The following is a 17,668-nucleotide window of genomic DNA, read 5'->3' as shown; positions in this document are numbered from 1 at the left end:
AAATTTCAGGAGGCACACCATCACGGGTTTAGCGTTAGGTATAACCCTAAATTTAGGCTTTACATATACACTGCTCAAAAAAGAATTAAAGGAACAGTATGAACATACCTCAGACCTCAATAGGAAAAAAATCATGCTGGATATCAATAATGATATGGACTGGGTAATACGTGAATGTCACATCGTTTGATGGAAATTAAAATGATTGACTTATAGAGGGCTGAATATAAAGAAACCCCAAAAATCAAAGTGAAAAAGTGATACTATTCCATTCTGATGAAATTGAATTGCACCAACTAAAAATAGTACTTCGTAGTTTCTAATGCCCCCATAATCCTAATGAGAGGACGACTGGTGTCCTGGGGGATCTCCTAACAGATCTGGACATCACTGAGCACCTGGTCAGTCTGAGGCAAAGCCTCATGGCATTGGATGGACTCACACAAAATGCTCAAGAGGAGTTCCTGCGAGATGAAGAACAATTCCTTCATCTTGCAGGAACTGCCTGCATACTCTTGCAGTCAGGGCATTTGTCATGCACCAGGAAGAACCCAGGATACAGTGCGTCTAGCATGTGTTTGGCAGTGCTCGTCCTGTTCCTTCCTGCACAAAGGAGCAAATACTGGTCCTGCTGATGTGTTGAGCCTCCTACGGGCCTGTCCAGCTCTCCAAGAGTACCTGCCCATCTCCCGGGATCTCCTCCTGCTCTTGAGCCTGTAATGACATATTGATCATCACTTTATTTCTAAAGCACTTAAAAAACAACATAACAGCTGACAGAAGTGCTGTACAAGAAATGAGAGAACAAGAATAAAGCAATTAATCAGCTATAAGTTAATTCATAGAACCTAGGGAACATTTGAAATAGTACAGGCACATACGAAGGGTAAGAGTTTAAGACAGATAACAACACTGGATTAAAAGCCAAAGAGAAAATGTCTCTTTTTAAACGAGTTTTAAAGTCAGCAACAAATGAAGACTGCCTGACTCGTTCCACATTTCAGGAGGCAAAACTCCGAAGTCTCTGTCGCCTCTGGATTTATAAAATATCTCTAAAATATTGATGTGCCATCCTGGAGGAGCTGGACTACCTGTGCAACTAGGGTCCAGGTATCACCTCACACTACCAGTAGTGACATTGAACCTAGCAAAATGCAAAACTAGAGGAAAAACAATCAAAAAGAATGAGGAAGGAAAAAATGTCAGTGGCCCCCACCTGTAAAACCGTTTGTGTTGTGGGGGTTGTCTCACTGATGCTCCTCTAGTTCACCTGTTGTTAATTTCATTAACACCCCCTCTGACCATATCAGTATCCCAGAAGTTTAGCTGACTTGATGCTATACTCTGATTGAAAGGTGTTCCTTTAATGTTTTATTTTCAGCAGTGTATTTCAGTCCGGACTATTTTAATCAAAAGATGATTGTATGTTTTCATCGGTAGTGGTTTATAGTTGGCGCTCTGTTTCTATAACCGTGCGTGTGTGTGTGTGTGTGTGTGTGTGTGTGTGTGTGTGTGTGTGTGTGTGTGTGTGTGTGTGTGTGTGTGTGTGTGTGTGCACCCCCAGGCTCATCATACGCAGAGATCACCTTCTGGAGGACGCCTTTAACCAGATCATGTGCTACTCCCGTAAAGACCTGCAGAGGAGCAAGCTTTACGTCAGCTTTGTAGGCGAGGACGGGTCAGAGAAACACATTTACCTCCATTTCATTGGCGTTACTGTTCTTAATAACACGAGATGTTTGCTCACCTCATGCAGGGTAGAGTTTTCTGTTCTCATCTCAAGTTTCAAAGCATAATGTTTAACGCACATCGCCACAGTGCAGGAATGATTGTTTATAACATCAGCATACAGGATTGCAAAAATGAACTGAACAGGCCCTTCATCGTACCAGCCAAAAACCGAAAATCGACCTCATGTTTCAGTTATTGTTTCACCTGCGCTGACTGTGTACATGAGAGAGAGAATCTAGGACCGGAAGAATAACTTAATAAAGCTTTTATAGTCAGTTTAAATAAAACAAAACAAAGGAGACATTGTGTCCCTTTAAAAAAAGGTCAATAGCAGGAAATTAAATGTCACCAAATTTAACAACAAATCATTTTATATGCCTGTACCCGTCTCTTGTTTCCAGTGCAGAAGTATCGTGATTGTGAGGCTGCAAAATCCCATAAACACTAAATGCGTTCCTCCTCTGATCCAATCATCGGCCAAAGTCATCAAGGTTCATATGCATGTGTACTCTCATTTTGTGTGTGTGTGTTGCAGGCTGGACTACAGTGGACCCTCCAGAGAGTTTTTCTTCTTGGTCTCTAGAGAGCTGTTCAACCCATACTATGGGCTGTTTGAATATTCAGCTAATGACACGTACACCGTCCAGATCAGCCCCATGTCTGCCTTCGTGGACAACCACCATGAATGGTGAGGTTTCTGTCAGCCTGTGATCTCTGCCTGCCTGTTTGTTTGTTTGTTGCTGTGTGTGCTCCTGTGCTAAATCTAAGGTGTTAATTTTATCTGTCCTGAATGCTGATCCCAAAATGGAAGCAATTTGTGGAGAGCTGTGTGGAAATTTGGATCAGCAATCTGTCACAACTCAGTTTTTTTGCTCAGTGGCTGTGGATGGATGGAGGTCTGAGTAACATGAACCACAGACTATAGTATTCCTTGCTACATTGCAGATTTATCTGTAAATTTATATTGCCGGAATTTCATTATATCACAGGTTTCTGTTTCTTATACCGGTAGGTATTTTTTTTTATTATTTTAGATTTTAAGTGGTTATAATAGGTTTTATAATAATAATGGATTGCATTTATATAGCACTTTTCAAGGCACCCAAAGCGCTTTACAATTCCACTATTCATTCACTCACTGATAGAGGCAGGCTACAGTTGTAGCCACAGCTGCCCTGGGGCAGACTGACAGAAGCAAGGCTGCCATATCGCGCCATCGACCCATCTGGCCATCACCAGTAGGTGAAGTGTCTTGCCCAAGGACACAACGACCGAGAACCGGCAACCTTCCGGTTACAAGACAAACTGCCAACTCTTGAGCCACGATCGCCCCATGAGGTATAAGAGTGTAGGGAGGGTTTATGTGGCTTAAATATATATATAAAGGTATACTGTTTATGTGAAAGCTGGATGCAGCCACCATGATATCGCTCACCGGTTTCAACAACAGTGTGCTGGCTGCTGCCGTGTTACTTTTTTTGGAGCCAGAAGTGACCATATTTAGTATCAGGTAATGTTCACTAGCTTTTTTAGCAAGCTGCCTCTGTAATCTTTTTCAGTGTATCAGACACAGATACTTGGTAGTTAGTGCTAAGAAACAGAAGAATAAAACACTGGTCCATTACATAAAAGAACTGCACCTACCAGTGCTGCCGGTACTTCCTCTGTGTCAGAGATATTATATTGTGTATTTCTAAATACACAATATTTGTGTATTTCAAAATGAGTACATTCACTAGAATCAGATCTATCTATCTGATTCTAGTGAATGTACTCATTTTGAACACTGCTATGCAGAACGTGAGCAGAGAGAAAGCGAGAGAATTTGATCTATTTGCTGTCACATACGTTGTAGAATGTGGCTCTGCCTCAATACCTAAACAGGAAAATGAGCACAGTTAGGGGTTGAAGTGGGATATGGCAGGTGGGGGTACCCTAAGATCATTTGTAGTGCTGTGACCACCAATCCAGATCATTCTGGCCCACTTTAACCCCAGAGTATAGCACCATGAATGGTGGACAAGTTATGTGGTTTTTGCTCTTTCATCTCTTTGTAACCGATAAGCACAGATACACCGATAGGATTCTCTTTTATGTGTCATTGTTTCCTCCATTTAGCTTCAAATGTGTTTGATGTTTGAAGGCGTGCAGGGCTGGGAGATAAATACTTCCCTCAAATGTATTAAACCTAAGACAGTAGATACTATAGATATTTATGTAAAGATATGGGGAGTAAAATAAATACTCTAGTAAAGTACAGATACACGGAAATTCTATTTAAGTACACCTGGTGGTCCGGTAGGATGGACTCACTGAGTTTCTTGTTTTTTTTCTTTTTTTGAAGAAGGATCTTTACTAGAATTTCACTCACCGAACCTTCTTGAATTGCCATGTTATTGACACCATATTTAAAGCAGTTACATCCCTAGATTTAAGCTTTACTAGTATCCAGATAGTGAGTTAGGAGGAAAAATCAACTCTCATGCAGCTGTGATGAAGTTGGGGATTGGTTATAGAGAACAAAACTGTTTTTGTATCAGGCTGTAAACATGTTTATTTTTGCTGTAAAGTTGGACATTTTAACATGGGAGTCTATGGGGACTGACTCACTGCTGGAGCCAGGCTCAAGTGGCCGTTAAAGGAACTGCAGTTTTTGTTCTTTGGGGAAAGTTGTTTGTTATATCGTACATGATTAGAGGCAATTATCAAGCTAAACCTATGTTTGAAAGAACAAAGACAATTTTCTGATGTTATAGAAGTTTCACAACCAGATAGAATCGAGAAGCATCTTTAAAATATGATGCAGATACCAAATTGTTTGTTATCTTCCCTCGTGGTTGGGATTTGTTCTGCCAACTTCAATCTTGTTCTCACAAACCATCTTTAAGATTCTTATTTGTTGTCTCTATTTGTTGGGTCCTCAATCAAGAGAGTTTTAGATATCATAACATGAACATAATGTGTGGAAGGTGCAGCAGACTATGGCACAATGTTTTTGCATCCGCAGGAAAAGATGTAGAATCTGGTTCCTGTGTTGTTTAGACAGTGTGAAAGAAAGCGAGATCACTGCGGTCCTGATGTTGCTGCTGTCTGTATTCACACATATTTTCCATGTTTTATGCAGGTTTCGCTTCAGCGGGCGCATCCTGGGGCTGGCCCTTGTTCATCAGTACCTGCTGGATGCCTTTTTTACCCGTCCTTTCTATAAGGGGCTTCTTCGCATGTAAGTGCCTCAGCCTGCTTCCATTCATTGCAAGTCAGCATTCAGGGTAGCAGCACTTCCTCCCTGACCAAATAAGACCTTGAATGTTTCAGTCAGTCAGCAGCTGTCTGCTTCTCCTGTCAGTAGGAGCAGCACCCTTATTAAGCTTTGTCCAAACAACCTGAAACGCTGCCAAATGTCTGCAATGAGGACAGATGCTGTATTAAATGTGTTCTTAACCTCTCGGGCAGCAGCGATCTGTTCTTAGCTTTATCACCATTAGTGCAGAGATAAGCATTTATCAAATGAAATGTCATATGTTCAGTCCAATATAGTGCTGAATGATCTTAGTATAATCAACAAAGCAAGTGAACGTGCATATTTTCCTGACAGTAATAACATGTGGAATGACCAAGGAATGAAAATTATGCAAAAGCATTCAAAAGATCAGCAAAAGATTTGACACATACCTATGCTTCATCTCCATACTTTGTATGATTAACCTTCAGCCTCACTTGTTAAAATCAGCTGACGATGATTAACGAGCAGGTCATCCCCACCTGTTGACCCCGCTGTGACCCTTATTCATGCAGCCCTTGTGACCTGAGTGATCTGGAGTTCCTGGATGAGGAGTTCCATCAGAGTCTGCAGTGGATGAAGGACAATGACATCGAAGACATGCTGGACCTCACCTTCACTGTGAATGAGGAGGTCTTTGGACAGGTGCGTCTTCAGTCTGTGGTGGCGCCCTGGAACAAGAAAAGCAGACCGCAAATTTTATGTGTTATTCCTCTGTAATTCTGCAGATCACAGAGCGAGAGCTTAAGCCGGGTGGGGCTGGCATCCCTGTGTCAGAAAAGAACAAGAAGGAGTATATTGAGCGAATGGTCAAATGGCGCATCGAGAGAGGCGTGGCCCAGCAGACAGAGAGCCTGGTCCGAGGCTTCTACGAGGTACAGTGCCGGTGTTACAAATGTTAGAGGTGTCAAAAAGACAAGATAAACAATGCTAAAATCCTCAAAGGGGTTTTAGGGGCATCCCCAAAATCCAACTAAAGGCCTCAAATAAATGCATAACTAAATAAATAAATACAACTTTATTTGTGTGGCATCTTTCACAACAAAAGTACAGAGAATTCCTCATGTGGGAGGACAAATTTCCAAGGGTATAGGCCTGAAAATTTCTGGATCAGATTTAAAGATTCGTCAGCTGCTTAACAGTTGAAATTCAAATTATATTTATGGATTATCTGAGTGGAAGCATACAGATAAAGAACAAAAATGGGACCCAGGATTGAGCCCTGGGGGATGCCAGAGAGTCTGAGGATGTAGGGGGAGGACAAAGCAAGTCTTGCATCCCTAGTACCAAAACACCATTCAAGGTAGCTTATTAGTTTATGATGGTCAGCCATATCTATATCTGTATTTGATTAGAGAAACTAATTATTAATTTATCTACAGCTTTTTTGGCCATTTTCTGTATAGATATTGTTGTTTTTAGTCTACAATTGTGTGATTAAAAGGGGATCTATCATGCTTAGTTCCATCTTTGCTTGGTCAATCAGTTCATCTTCTGGCTAAAATAAGCAGTTTTAGCTCTTCCCCATTCTTCTGATTGGCTGCTCCTCGCATGCAGAATGTTTGAATTAGCTGGGAGGAGCTTTTGCACTCTAAACTACCCATATAAGGATATCCCCTTTTTGTGACAACATAGAGATCCAAAAATAATAAAAAAGAGTGTTTAGTTCTGTTTTAACTTTCAGCTTCTGGTTCACAGGGATTAAGAACATGTATATGTATGTATATGAATAACATAAGGGAAAGCATAAAAGGTCCATTTTAAATGTGAAATGGCTTCTTTTTATCTTAAAGTGCTCACGACCGAGACTTTAGATGGCCCGTATGAGCAAGGGGACTGATTTAATGTTTTTATTGGTACCTGAACATAATTTTAAGTACTGACTTGAAAAATGCTTGTGCTTTATTGATGCCATGAGCCCCAGTTAAAATAACAATAAGTACAATTTTCTCCTTTATAGCACATAATAGGTATTATCAACCCCATCGATCAATACCGGTGACACAGTATGGCTGCGTCATTGCAGTAGCTGGCTGAAAATCCTCTTTCTTTTTGAACCAGTGCTAACCCAAATGGACATCTGGCATTTGCAGCAGTGCACGATGATGCAGCTTCAAGTTGAAGGGCTAGATATGCTCACGATAATGCCAAAGGAGCAAATGACAAGTTAGCATTTAAGCGATCTACACTGTGATGTGCTAACTCTTTACTACATGTCTGTGATGTTAGCTCTCTTGTCATTATGGGCATTAAAGTAATTCAATGAAAAAGATTACCTGGAGGTACCTGTTGTGGTGCAGTAATGGCAGCTAAACCTGTACTCAAAATCTTTTGAAATATTGACAAAGCCGAGAATGCTTTCTAGTTAAAGTGCTGGTGTGTTAAGGTTTTAGTTATCCATCTCGCCTGTTTTATCTAGAGGGGTTGTCAGAGTGTTGTTAATCTTATTATTATATGAGAGCATGGATAGCAGCAGTGGTGTAATGTAACTTACATATTTTTCTCACAAGTATTTCTATACTCTGCTACTTTCTACTTCTACTCAACTATATTTTGGATGCAGTATTTGTACTTTTTACTCCAGACCAAGTATTTTTAAGGCTCCACCGCTTCTTATTTTGTAGATTTTTAATATAAGCCTACTCATATATAACTCATATATAATTCTGCATTGGTTATGCCCCAGTAATATGATTCTGCACAATGAGTACTTAGATTATGTTAGATTACATTAGGCACTTTATGTAAACACTCACTGGCCGCGTCAATAAATATTAAGTCTCTTTCCAGAAATCATCAGCTGTACATTTACTTTAGAAAATCCACCCATAACAAGTGGATGCGCTACTTGGGTAACAAAAAACTTAATGTGGGACAAACAGTAAGTGTACTGATCCTGAGAGGCATTCAACATATGAAGGGCATGTCTTCTGAATGTGTGAAAAGGTGCTGAAATTTAGTCTATGTTTGTATTCTCCTTTATGCCTCAAATACCTTTAAAACTGTTGTTGCTGCTTTTTTGCCTAGAGTTGTTTGGGTTTCAGTGAGGATCCATCAGCTCCATGCTTCTGGAGATAAAAATAAGAAAGGGGTCTATGTTATGACCACTTTTCCTTTTATTTGTGATCATTTTCTACAAAAATCTGCATAGCTTTGTGTCTTTGTGATCACTGATCACTAGTGACAGAAGGCAATTTGTTAACCTGCGGAGATCAAACGTGACAGCCTTTCATTAAAAGCTTTTAATGAATGAGACTTTAAGAAGAGGGTCAGAACCAGAGCCAATCAAAATGTGGGACAGGGAGACGAGAGATAAAAATGCTGCCCACCTGGTCACCCCGTGTGACTACTGACAACGTGACAGAACATGAAACATTAATGGAGTTGCTCCTCGGCTGAGCTGTATTATCAGATAGCTGCACTCTTCTTTTGCTTGGCGGATGTAGATAGAAGAAAGAAAATAGTTCCTGCACAAAGCTGCTCTCAACAGTTTGTAGACTTTTATTTTTTATTTTTTGAGTAACCAGGTCATTATTTCTGGACAGAAACATAGCTGCTGAGTTATTAAAATGGATTTTTTTGGTAACATAATGTAACTTCTACCATTTATTACATTCAAGAGAAGGCAGATGTCTCCAAAACTTGGCAGTCAACGGCAGAACAATTTAGATGGATAAACAGCGCTGCAGGCCAAAGGAAGAATATGTAGCTGTCCCTTTAACACTCCAGGAAAATAGATCTGATAGCCTGCTGTCATACAAAGAGAAGACAGAGTGATGAGGAGTGGGTTGTAATGTCTTTTTATGTCAGTTTTTTTCCTCCTTTTTTAAATAAACAGTATAAGCACAAACCCGCTGCTTTAATCCCTCCCCTGGCAAGTCGACAGACATCCAGGCCTTTGTGCGCCCTGCTTTTCTAAATCCATAATTTACTGTAAACAAACTGATGGAAACTTTTCCCACAGTGATGTGTCACTGCACAAAAAGGATCTTCCGCCAGCAGTCTGATGTAGGTGGGAGGACTGTGATAAATAAATTGTGATAGATAAATAAATAGGCTGTACCGTGTTTTCACCAATGTTTGTGTGTGTGGTTTGGTTTGTTAGGTGGTGGATGTGCGGCTGGTGTCGGTGTTTGATGCCAGGGAGCTGGAGCTGGTTATTGCAGGCACCGCAGAGATTGACCTGGCAGACTGGAGGAACAACACAGAGTACAGAGGAGGTATGGAAGGGGGGTGGGGGGGGTGGAGGTTGGGTGCAAGGAGGTGGAGGAACGTACTGACAGCTTAGCCTAATGCATGCCCCGCCTCCGGTCCTGCAACATGTTCATTCACAAGTGTGCCACAGCCACTAAACCTCTGCTCTGAGAAGTATTTCCTCATTCATTCATCTCAACTGGTCCAGCGATTTTAACACTCGGGGAGATGCAAGGAAATAAGACTACACACTACTAATAAAAACCATAAAAAAAATCCATCTTCACCCCGAAGAAAGTTCAAATAGGTGCATCTGTTTAAATGTCTCTAGCCCCTAAAATGAAGGTGGTTGTAATTCAGTTTTTCTTTCTACTGTTTGAGGGACACAAGCAGTCCTACCTATTTTGTTTCTGATACTGACACCTTGGCTTTGGGTGTCTACAGATATCAAATACTGATCCAAGACTAGCTGTATTCATGAGAATTATTCTTGTATGTGTATGTAGGCATCCGTGTCGGCTTAAAAACTGAAAAACATATATAAACATTTGCAAATGCATAGAAATTATATTTATTAGTGAAATTATGCTTGAAAATGGAATAAAATGAGTTAAGTGGCACAGACACATGACAGACCTTTATGTTATAGTGAGTGTACTGAAAAACTTTTGCAAACACATAAAGAAAAGCTGGTGATCAACAAGTTTATAATATCTCCAAACTGTTCATGCTTTGTTGCTAATTTAGCTCCGCTGTGAGCAACCAGTACACTGCTGCTCTCTTGTCGCCTTACAAATACAAGACAGCCACCTTAAAAGGGTTTTATGTTGAAAGGTAACAACCCTACAATATTAGAAAATATTAGAGAAAACCCGAACGATCAGACCCCAGTGACAGTAGGAAGGAAAACCTCAATTTTAATAGGAAGAAACCTCCAAAGAACCAGGCTCAGGGAGGGGTCGATAGCTGAAGCCTCTGACTGGCCTCAGCGTCAACTGACTTTGAAGAGGAAGAAGTTTGTTTTGGTCTATATATGACTGCACCAGTGCCCAACTTAAGATAAGGAAGGATTAATTCGAACAGAAAACCATACAAAGCTACCCTAGAATAAAAATTTGAAGTTTGAAATGAACTGAACAAAGCCCCTTTAATTAATCTGAAAAGACTGAAGCCTTACCTGAAATTAATCAAGTTGTTTTTCACAATATATAATAATTCTCCTGTGAACAAGTGATTAAATTTGCAGGGTAACAGCTGTACTGGACTTCACTTAATGTTACTCTGCAATAAGCTTCAAACCTTTGGAGTTATTACAGCGTATGCGGTGTACAGTCAGGCTGCAGGTGCCGGTGTCCAAAGCCATCACATTTAAAGGCTCTTTAGGGTTCTGGCCAGCAAAGTTGAAAAGGCGCCAGCAGCTGAGAGACAGAACAAAACTCGAGCTGACAATCGGCCATGACTCAGTGTCAGGGCGCTTTTAATGGACGAATCGACTGAGACGCACCAAACCGCTGTGTCCATCAAACATTAAGAAGCAGAGCCAGCTCACAAACCTCAGGAACAGGGGGACGGACGCCCTTATTATTTGTTATTCGTCTGACTCATGCACCATCGCTGTCTTATCTCCCCACAGGTTACCATGACAACCACATAGTGATTCGCTGGTTCTGGGCGGCTGTGGAAAGATTCAACAACGAGCAGAGGCTGAGGCTGCTGCAGGTATATATATTGTACATATATTTATTAGTTTCAGATGTAGCCATTCTTGTATTTTGCTTGTTTACATTATTGTATTTTGCACAACTCTGTTGCTTGTGAAGCTCGCACACAAGAATTTCACTCACATGTGCTGTACCAATGTACCTGCACATGTGATGTGACAATAAAAGTGATTTGATTTGATTTTGATTTGATTTGAGGTAGGGCACGAGGGGGAGCGCATGCACACAGGATGCCCCCGTGTGGACACCGCCTGCAATTACATTTTTTAATATGTTTCTAATTCTCCAGGAATGTCCCATTTATTTAAACAAGGTGTATTCAGTTTTCTGATTTATTTAACACTGAAACAAAGAACCTGAGAGTAAGTGAAATAACCCAAACTTTTTATGGCCTAAACACTGACTACATTTCATCCTTTTCTTGACTCTCTTCTCTCCTCAGTTTGTGACGGGCACCTCCAGCATTCCCTATGAGGGCTTTGCCTCACTACGAGGAAGTAACGGACCTCGCCGATTCTGCGTGGAGAAGTGGGGGAAAATCACCTCCTTACCCAGGTAACCTCACCTTTTAGGGACTATACAAAAATGAATAATAGCAGAGACATTGTAGAGTGAATCTTTTCAAAATAAAATGTCCATAAATATGAACGCTGATCAAACAGGTATGAATAAGGGCTTTAACGGGCTGTTTAGGTTGTTAAGGCTTCATATACGTCACCTCTGTTACTTTTTTTGTAAAATATGATGGGAGAGATACGACACAATTTTAGGGCGTAAACACACTTAAGAATTTTAGTGGATTTATTTATGTGTTTCTCTATGGGGGACCAAAACCGACAATTTCAAACAAATATCTAGTAAACAAATAACTCAAAAGAAAACTTAATTTAAACTTAACTTAAAAGAAAATTTAACTGCCATTAAATCACTGAAAATACATAAAATAATGACATAAAATTTAAGACAAATTTATATTTCTGTATTCATTCGCTTCTTTCTTAATTTGATATAATAGGATATCAAATTAATTATCATACAAATTTGATATAATACGTATGACATTTATCTACCTTTTTAATGCCTTTTTATTTATTTTATTTTATTTTTATCATATTAATTAATTAATTTTTATTTGTTTTTTTTCTATTATTTTCCCCTGGCTTTTGCATACATACTGACATCATTAGACTAAAAAAATGGAAAATGTAACAAAAAATAAATGTTTAGGGGCTCATTACAAATGTTAAAAAACATAGATGCAAACATAAAAAAACAGAACCATCAATTTATGTCACATTTTATATAATAACAATTTACATACATTTTTTTTGGTTTGTTTCTAAGACAAATAAAATATTAATATTGTTAAAAATATATTTTTTTAAGTGAAGTTTAAAAAAAAAAAAAAAAAAAAGCAATACTGTTTCTGATCAAAGATCATATTCTGATTTTGACGTTCATTCACAGCGTTTTAATTCATTATTTAAATGTTGGGTTTTTTTGTATGTTTTTTGAATGCAAAGCACTTAAGGTCAACTCTATTGCTATTTCTAAATGTTCTCTATAAATACAAGTGACTAATAAAGACGCAGCATACCTGCAGCTCTGTAGGGTATAAGTGCAGCAGTTTTCTTTTTGGGTGTATTATTTGACAGGAACAAAAGCAGAAGAAAAATCTAACAGATGACTCATCTCATCATCTGTTTCATAAGGTCTCGCTGTGTTTCCACAGGGCTCACACTTGCTTTAATCGTCTGGACCTCCCGCCCTACCCGTCCTTCTCCATGCTCTACGAGAAGCTGGTAACCGCTGTCGAGGAAACGAGCACGTTCGGCTTGGAGTAACCTCAAATTGGCCGACACCCAGGAGAGAGAACCATCTGGAAATCTGTGTTCCTCACTTAGAGGCATTAAAAATAAAACTAATATCCTCAAAAGGCAACTAAACCCCCCTCCCTTCCCCTCCCTGGATGACGCTGCTGTTTTTTCCGACTGGCTTTACATCACTCGGCACGCCGGCTTTGCTCTGATTCTCCACCTCCGACAGCTTCAGGACAAAAGACGGAGAATCGGAGGACGGGTTGAAAAGCTGTACAGTACAATTTCTTGTTTTCATGGTAACCTTTGTTCACTGAGCCACATGTGTGCTTTATCTCTTTAGTTAATGGCCTTGGTTACTGGATTTCTAGCACCTCCTCCTCCACCTCCTCAGAGACAGCTGCTCCAAAAACCCACTGAGTTCCTTTTCCCTTCTCTGGACCTCAAAACTGTGCCCGTCCCGCTCCGGGGCTGCAGTGATATGAACTATAAGACACACCAATCACCTTTGCACAAATACACACTTAAGCATTGTCTTTGTATTATGAGTGCAAACCAGTGTTTTCCCCGAGAGTCTTCATCGGCGCGGGAAGAAGTGACATTTTAGTCTTTAAACCGAACGCTGGCTGCTTGTTCGAAGAGAGGGGACACACTGGTGTGCACAAATACACACTGAAAACACACCTGTTCTCACAGTTTAGAACCCCAAATGAGCTGGACATGGAGTCGCAGGTCATCGGCGGTGCTTGTGCGCAGCGTCAGTGACACATTGTGGTAATGACGGCAGGTTTGAGGTCAGGACTGTTACCTTCAGTTACTGCGACACCACAGCCCAAAAACATAAAAAAAAAACATGTGACACATGAACGGTTTCAACAGAAGCGCAAGGTTCCTGTCTTACAACACATTTCTCATGAGCAATAGAGGGACTTTCTGACATAACACACAAAGTCCTCCCCAGCCAGTGAAAGTGATGAATGTACCAAACCAGTGACTGAATGTATGAACCTCGAGCAGGAAACAGAAGTTGAAAGGTTTCAACATAAGCGTGACTCGGTTTGTTTAAGCACTGATGATTTATAAATGCAATGATGGCTCATGAGATGCATCTATGGTGCTGCCAGCTTGCTCGGGGGATCAGGGCTCAAATGAAAGAAATGCCAAACTAGGTCACAGGTCGTAACATTTCCTGGGAGGAAAACATTTTACTGATAACAACCCTCAAAAATAACCCAATTCCTTGATTAAACTGATCATTGGGCTCATTTTTATGGTTTTTAATGGCTTTATTTGTGTTTATCGCATCTATATTCTTTCATTTACCAAGGATGCATATTTTAAAGTGTTTTAACTTAAATATTTATCTTTTTAAATCATTTTTTATGCAGAAGGACATCTCAGTCTGTTAGCCATGCACTAACATTAGTCACTGCAAAACATCACAATGCAGTAATTAGGAGGAGAAAATTACAATCATATCAAATTTTATGCCGTTAAAAAATATATATATATTTCACTCATGTAACACTTTTCATGGTTGGACCAATAAGATCCCCAAAATGATAAAATAGAAGTCACTGATGGAGTGCAGTTGTGAGGAGAAGACAAAATGTTTTCTTTGCAGCTCTCAGTTCAACTCAGACTTTGACAGGACAGTGGAAGGTCAAAATAATGGCATATACCCATCACTTTTTACATTTTACACTTAACTAATCATCACAAAAAGCAGATCCACGATTTTAAACATCATGTATAGCAATTACTACTGTTACTGCTAAAGTAAAAGAAGGATTTAGGAATAAAAATCCACATTTTAAGTATCAAAAATAAATTTCTGGTATTTTTAGAAAACTAAACTGCTTGAAAATTGTTTAAATTAATTGCATTATGGTGCTTTTAAGTTGCATATAAACCTTTGCTTTCATAGATGTGCAGCATCTGAGGTCCAACTCCCCTGAGCAACGCAGTGGCCGCTTTGATGCATCGCTCTAGTGAATGGCTATTAGATGTACCATGAGGCATTGGTGGGATTATTTTAGTGCCTCTTGGGAATGAAGTTTTATTTCTTTGCAAACATGTGACCAGATCCAAGCGTCTCACTGTAGGAGCTGCAGTTTTTAAAACAAAATATCAGATATCAACACCAGAGGGCAGCAAAGTCCCACTCAACTCAAACAACCAGTGGTCTGGTCCTCTCTGAGTGGCTTCCTGACCAGGGTAGATTAAGATGATGATGATGGCCTTGTACTTTAGAACTTGTTGCATACAGTCCATGCCAGACAGTAGTTTTGTCTCTGAAGCATGTGATCGAACATTGAGTGAACTCACACACACAAACTCATTTTCTACAGGGTGCATGCAAGATTACACCTACTGTACAGAGTCCTGTTGGAGTTAGACCACAGGGGCTGGAATAGTGGTAGAGATCCCCACCTGCGATGCGACATGTGTGGGCAGACTTTTGTATCTGAGCCCCGCCTCCCTACCCACACCTCTCGCCCACCCCCGCCCTAATAATGCATGCAGGATCTTCCTGGTCAGCTCCGTGAGCTGGACCTGGTAGAAACTCCTAGGTGGCGTTGTGTTATAGCTCGATATTGCATGCTGAAATAGTGCAACACACTGTCCTTACTAGCTTTTTTTGCATGAGGATATTGCTATACATTCAGACAAAGGGGTGAGGGAGCTGGTTAAATTGTGCCACTCCAGTTGTGGCGCTCCGGTTGTGGCGCTCCACCTGAGGCGTGCGCCCTTGTGCTCACCTGGCACTGTCGTACCTTTAGCTCGTGGGAACAAGGCGGAGGATGATGGTGTTTGTTAGCTCTCTCCGTGACAGTGGAACAGCGAGTATTTTGGCAGCATGCTTCGAAAACTTCACATGTGCGTGTCTGCCTGTCTCAGTCACAGGCTGATGGTCATGGTTCATTGCTGAACAGGTAAGGGATCAATAGGGCTGCTTTTGATTTTGTGAGAGCACATGTATGTGTACCATGTGTGGAGTCCTGTTTGTCTCTTTGTATATAAATGTATATGTATGTCTGTCCTGTTGTGTGTTTAAATATATATATTTTGCACCGGATGTACCAAAGGTTTGGGGCTTGCAAAGTCAACCATTAGGCCTGCTCTCTATTTCAGTCGAACAACCACACATTCCCCCCTCCTCCCCACCGCTGTTTCTGGCTCACAGAGCATCACCTCATGTTTGCTTGAGGAGCAGATTTGTGGCATGGGCAGCGACGCTTCACGTTAGGATATTCACCCGGTTGGGTCAGTTTCGGTTCACCATCAATTTGAGGCTTTTCAGGTGCAGATGAAGACTGCTGCACCGCTCGTCTTTCTGTGTACATCTGACAGGACCCGGCTCCAGTTTTCAGAATTCCACTCTATGCAAAGCTCCTGTATGTGTGTGTGTGTCCATTTCACTCCAATGATTGTAATAAAAGAACAAATGGAAAATTTTTATGAATGATTCACGATCTTACTTATCTTTTACTAAAGTTATCTAATATACAGTGGCTTGCAAAAGTATTTGGCCCCCTTGAACTTTTCCACATTTTGTCACATTACAGCCACAAACATGAATCAATTTTATTGGAATTCTGTGTGAAAGACCAACACAAAGTGGTGTACACGTGAGAAGTGGAACAAAAATCATACATGATTCCAAACATTTTTTTTTTTACAAATAAATAACTGAAAAGTGGGGTGTGCGTAATTATTCAGCCCCCTGAGTCAATACTTTTAGAACCACCTTTTGCAGCAATTACAGCTGTCTCTACCAGCTTTGCACATCTAGACACTGAAATCCTTGCCTATTGTTCTTTGCAAAACAGCTCCAGCTCAGTCAAATTAGATGGACAGCGTTTGTGAACAGCAGTTTTCAGATCTTGCCACAGATTCTCAATTGGATTTAGACCGTGTCTATGTTTTGTGATAAACCATTCCATTGTTACCCTGGCTTTATGTTCAGGGTCGTTGTCCTGCTGGAAGGTGAACCTCCACCCCAGTCTCAAGTCTTTTGCAGACTCCAAGAGGTTTAGTAGGCAGGGATAGCTCAGTAGGTAGAGTGGTGGCCCCATGATCGGAAGGTCGGGGGGTTCAACTCCACTGAACAGCTACCCTGAGGTACCCCTGAGCAAGGTACCGTCCCTGCTCCCCGGGCGCTGCATTGGTGGCTGCCCACTGCTTCACTGGGCGAATGGGTTAAATGCAGAGGAACTATTTCCCTATGCGGACTAACACATACACATTATTACACATTTCTTCCAAGATTGCCCTGTATTTGGCTCCATCCATCTTCCCATCAACTCTGACCAGCTTCCCTGTCCCTGCTGAAGAGAAGCACCCCCAGAGCATGATGCTGCCACCATCATATTTGACACTGGGGATGGTGTGTTCAGAGTGATGTGCAGTGTTAGTTTTCCGCCACACATAGCGTTTTGCATTTTAGCCAAAAAGTTCAATTTTGGTCTCATCTGACCAGAGCACCTTCTTCCACATGTTTGCTGTGTCCCCCACATGGCTTGTGGCAAACTGCAAACGGGACTTCTTATGGTTTTCTGTTAACAATGACTTTCTTCTTGCCACTCTTCCATAAAGGCCAACTTTGTGCAGTGCACGACTAGTAGTTGTCCTATGGACAGATTCCCCCACCTGAGCTGTGGATCTCTGCTGCTCGTCCAGAGTCACCATGGGCTTCTTGGCTGCATTTCTGATCAGCGCTCTCCTTGTTCGGCCTGTGAGTTTAGGTGGACGGCCTTGTCTTGGTAGGTTTACAGTTGTGCCATACTCCTTCCATTTTTGAATGATCGCTTGAACAGTGCTCTATGGGATGTTCGAGGCTTGGGAAATCTTTTTGTAGCCTAAGCCTGCTTTAAATTTCTCAATAACTTTATCCCTGACCTGTCTGGTGTGTTCTTTGGACT

At 40.9% G+C, this 17,668-nt stretch overlaps 1 protein-coding gene across 5 annotated transcripts in view; it reads left to right on the top strand.

The window, feature by feature from the left end:
* Positions 1–16,205, top strand: part of hecw2a (HECT, C2 and WW domain containing E3 ubiquitin protein ligase 2a) — a 47,117-nt gene extending 30,912 nt beyond the window's left edge. For all 5 annotated transcript variants that reach the window (XM_082508624.1, XM_082508621.1, XM_082508622.1 and 2 more), the window contains 9 exons: positions 1,565–1,678; positions 2,267–2,419; positions 4,856–4,954; positions 5,527–5,656; positions 5,740–5,886; positions 9,117–9,231; positions 10,839–10,924; positions 11,369–11,481; positions 12,659–16,205. In XM_082508624.1, the coding sequence (XP_082364750.1) occupies positions 1,565–1,678; positions 2,267–2,419; positions 4,856–4,954; positions 5,527–5,656; positions 5,740–5,886; positions 9,117–9,231; positions 10,839–10,924; positions 11,369–11,481; positions 12,659–12,770 (1,069 nt within the window). In that variant the 3' untranslated portion in view covers positions 12,771–16,205. The remainder of the gene's footprint in view (positions 1–1,564; positions 1,679–2,266; positions 2,420–4,855; positions 4,955–5,526; positions 5,657–5,739; positions 5,887–9,116; positions 9,232–10,838; positions 10,925–11,368; positions 11,482–12,658) is intronic.
* The last annotated feature ends 1,463 nt before the right edge of the window (positions 16,206–17,668 follow it).

This window comes from Aulonocara stuartgranti (genome assembly GCF_965226115.1).
Source record: "Aulonocara stuartgranti genome assembly, chromosome: 16".
NCBI lineage: Eukaryota > Metazoa > Chordata > Actinopteri > Cichliformes > Cichlidae > Aulonocara > Aulonocara stuartgranti.
Note: the sequence above shows the minus strand (reverse complement) of the source record. Positions and strands in the feature narration are given on the sequence as shown.